Source organism: Aphanomyces invadans, assembly GCF_000520115.1.
Source record: "Aphanomyces invadans strain NJM9701 unplaced genomic scaffold supercont1.6, whole genome shotgun sequence".
In the NCBI taxonomy this organism is placed as follows: domain Eukaryota; phylum Oomycota; class Saprolegniomycetes; order Saprolegniales; family Verrucalvaceae; genus Aphanomyces; species Aphanomyces invadans.
The window spans coordinates 636,726-639,008 of NW_008580151.1; the positions used below are offsets into that span (position 1 = coordinate 636,726).

A 2,283-nucleotide genomic window follows, 5' to 3' on the forward strand; every position below is an offset into this window, starting at 1 on the left:
CATTGCGTTTTGTCAATCGGACGGCCACCAAATGTTCGGTGAGCTCCTATTTCGCGGCTTACTCGCCTGGCTGGACGATCTGCTGGGCGCGGCGACCACTCCGACGGGACTGTTTGACCTGTAGGAGCAAGTCCTGGAGATTTGCGAGTCCTTCGGGTTGAAGCTGCATCCGTAGAAATGCTCGTTCTTCCTCCGTGATGCTGAATGGTGTGGCACAGTTATCTTGTCTGCCGGCGTGACCCACTCCCCAGCTCGAGTTCGAGGGTTGTGCGAATTGGTGCTACCAACTACCGCCGCAGACCTCCAGCAGTTCATCTGTGCCACCAATTGGATGCGATCGAGATTCCCCGAGTACAGCCAGCTCGTCGATCCTTTGCGTCGACTCCTGGACGTGGGCACGAAACTGTCCCGGAGCGCGAGAAATCGGTCTTGGCCAAGATACTGGTCAGCGCCATGGGGTGGGCTGCCGAGCACACGATGTGCTTTGAGGCTGTGAAAAAGGCCCTGACCAGCATCGTACCGCTGAGTCCCCCCCGAGAAGACATGGCCGTGTGTCTTTTACGACGCGAGCGACGGATTCTGGGGCGCGATTGCAACCCAAGTTCCACCCGAGGACTTATAGCTGCCCCTGTGTGAGCAACGCCACGAGCCCCTAGCGTTTCTAAACGGCTCGTTTGTCTCGGCCAGTTCGCGCTGGCCTATTGTGGAGAAGGAGGTGTTCGCCGTGGTCGAGGCGCTTGCACGCCTCGACTATCTGTGGATCCGATCTGGTGGATTCCGTCTGTTCACGGACCACAGCAACTTGGTTTACATTTTCTACCCGCGTGGCCAAAGTCCCATCATGGCGAAGTATCAAACCGACAAGCTGCAGTGCTGGGCGCTGGTGATGTCCACCTTCCCGTACACCATTGAGTCGGTGTCGGGTGAAGACAACGTGTGGGGTGCGACGCCAGCGGTGGCTCGCGTGCGACTTCTCGCAGCCTTAGTATCACCCCTACGCCACAAGGATTTCGAGTGGCCGACAGCTCAATCTGTCCTCAAGTCCCAGAAGAATGGCCTCCAGGACGACGGCCAGCCTCCACCTGGAGTTACTTGGGATGACGACATCAAATTTTACGTCACTCCGGGAGACAAGATTTGGGTCCCGGACGACGACCTGGACCTCCAACAGCGGCTCTGCGTGATCGCCCACCAAGGTGCTGCTGGTCACCGTCGCGTGGCGGCGACTACACAGGCCGTCGCGACGAAGTTCGCATGGACCAATCTCAAGGCCGACGTGGCCGGCTTCGTGCCTACATTGCATGTGTGTGGATGGTGACATGGTGCCCCGTCCCTTGGGTTCAGCCCTGCACGCCGAGCGTCCCTACAAGCTCACCCTTTTGACTGGTTGACCTTGCCCAAGTCGAAGGCTTGAAGCACGTGCTCGTAGTCAAGGATGACATAAGCGGCTTCGTCCGGTTGTTCCCGTCCCGGAATGCAGACTCGACTGCGATGGCCGCCGCCCTCATGGACTGGTTCACCTTGCTGAGTGAGTGGCGTCTCCCAGCTACGCAGTGGCCAATGGTGCTACCCCTGGTCCAAGGTGCCCTCAACCACCAGCCATCGAATCGGCTTGGTGGCCTTGCTCCTGTTACGGCGTTTGGTGGATTCGACGCAACCCAACCGTTGTCCGGTACCGTCCTCCCGACGACCAAGGAAGTCCGGGATGTTGATTGGCTCGACAAGTCCCGGATCAAGCAAGTTCAAGACCTGCGAACGTCGCTAGACGAGATGCACCGTGATGTGTTAGCCCGTAGCGAGAAGCTGTGTGGCCAGGCGAGAGCTAGACACGCAAAGAAACAAGGCGTCAAGTGGACTAACTTTGACGTTGGAGATTACGTCCTAGTCGGGTCGGTCGTACGGCACCCGAGCAAGTTAGCCATGACGTGGCGTGGTCCCTCAAGAATCACGCGAGTTATCACCGATTATGTGATGGCGGTCGAACAGCTGGTGCCCCCTTTCAACGAATCTGTGCACCATGTCTGCCGTCTCAAGTTGTACAGCGAGGCGGCGAATGGCACGGCCGAAGACCAGCTGGAACAAGCAGCCTACGGAGAAGGTGGTTTCTATGTGGAAGACCTCCGCGCTTGCCAACCCCCCTTGAAGTTGGAGGCATGGGTCCATTGAAGGCTAGATTATGTGCGTTGCTGGTCAAGGAGAAACCTGTCGTGCCTCTGCAGCCGAAACGTGACGTAAGATGGTCGAACAAACCTTAAAGCTTGGGAGACCATCCTTGTGGATACG

At 58.0% G+C, this 2,283-nt stretch overlaps 1 protein-coding gene across 1 annotated transcript in view; it reads left to right on the top strand.

Moving 5' to 3' along the window:
• H310_03902 (hypothetical protein) overlaps nucleotides 1-2,166 on the top strand; it is a gene marked incomplete at both ends in the record, with an annotated part of 6,823 nt that extends 4,657 nt beyond the window's left edge. Inside the window, 4 exons of the mRNA XM_008867971.1 lie at nucleotides 219-256; nucleotides 415-549; nucleotides 623-1,196; nucleotides 1,409-2,166. Of these exons, the coding sequence (XP_008866193.1) occupies nucleotides 219-256; nucleotides 415-549; nucleotides 623-1,196; nucleotides 1,409-2,166 (1,505 nt within the window). The remainder of the gene's footprint in view (nucleotides 1-218; nucleotides 257-414; nucleotides 550-622; nucleotides 1,197-1,408) is intronic.
• Nucleotides 2,167-2,283: the final 117 nt, after the last annotated feature.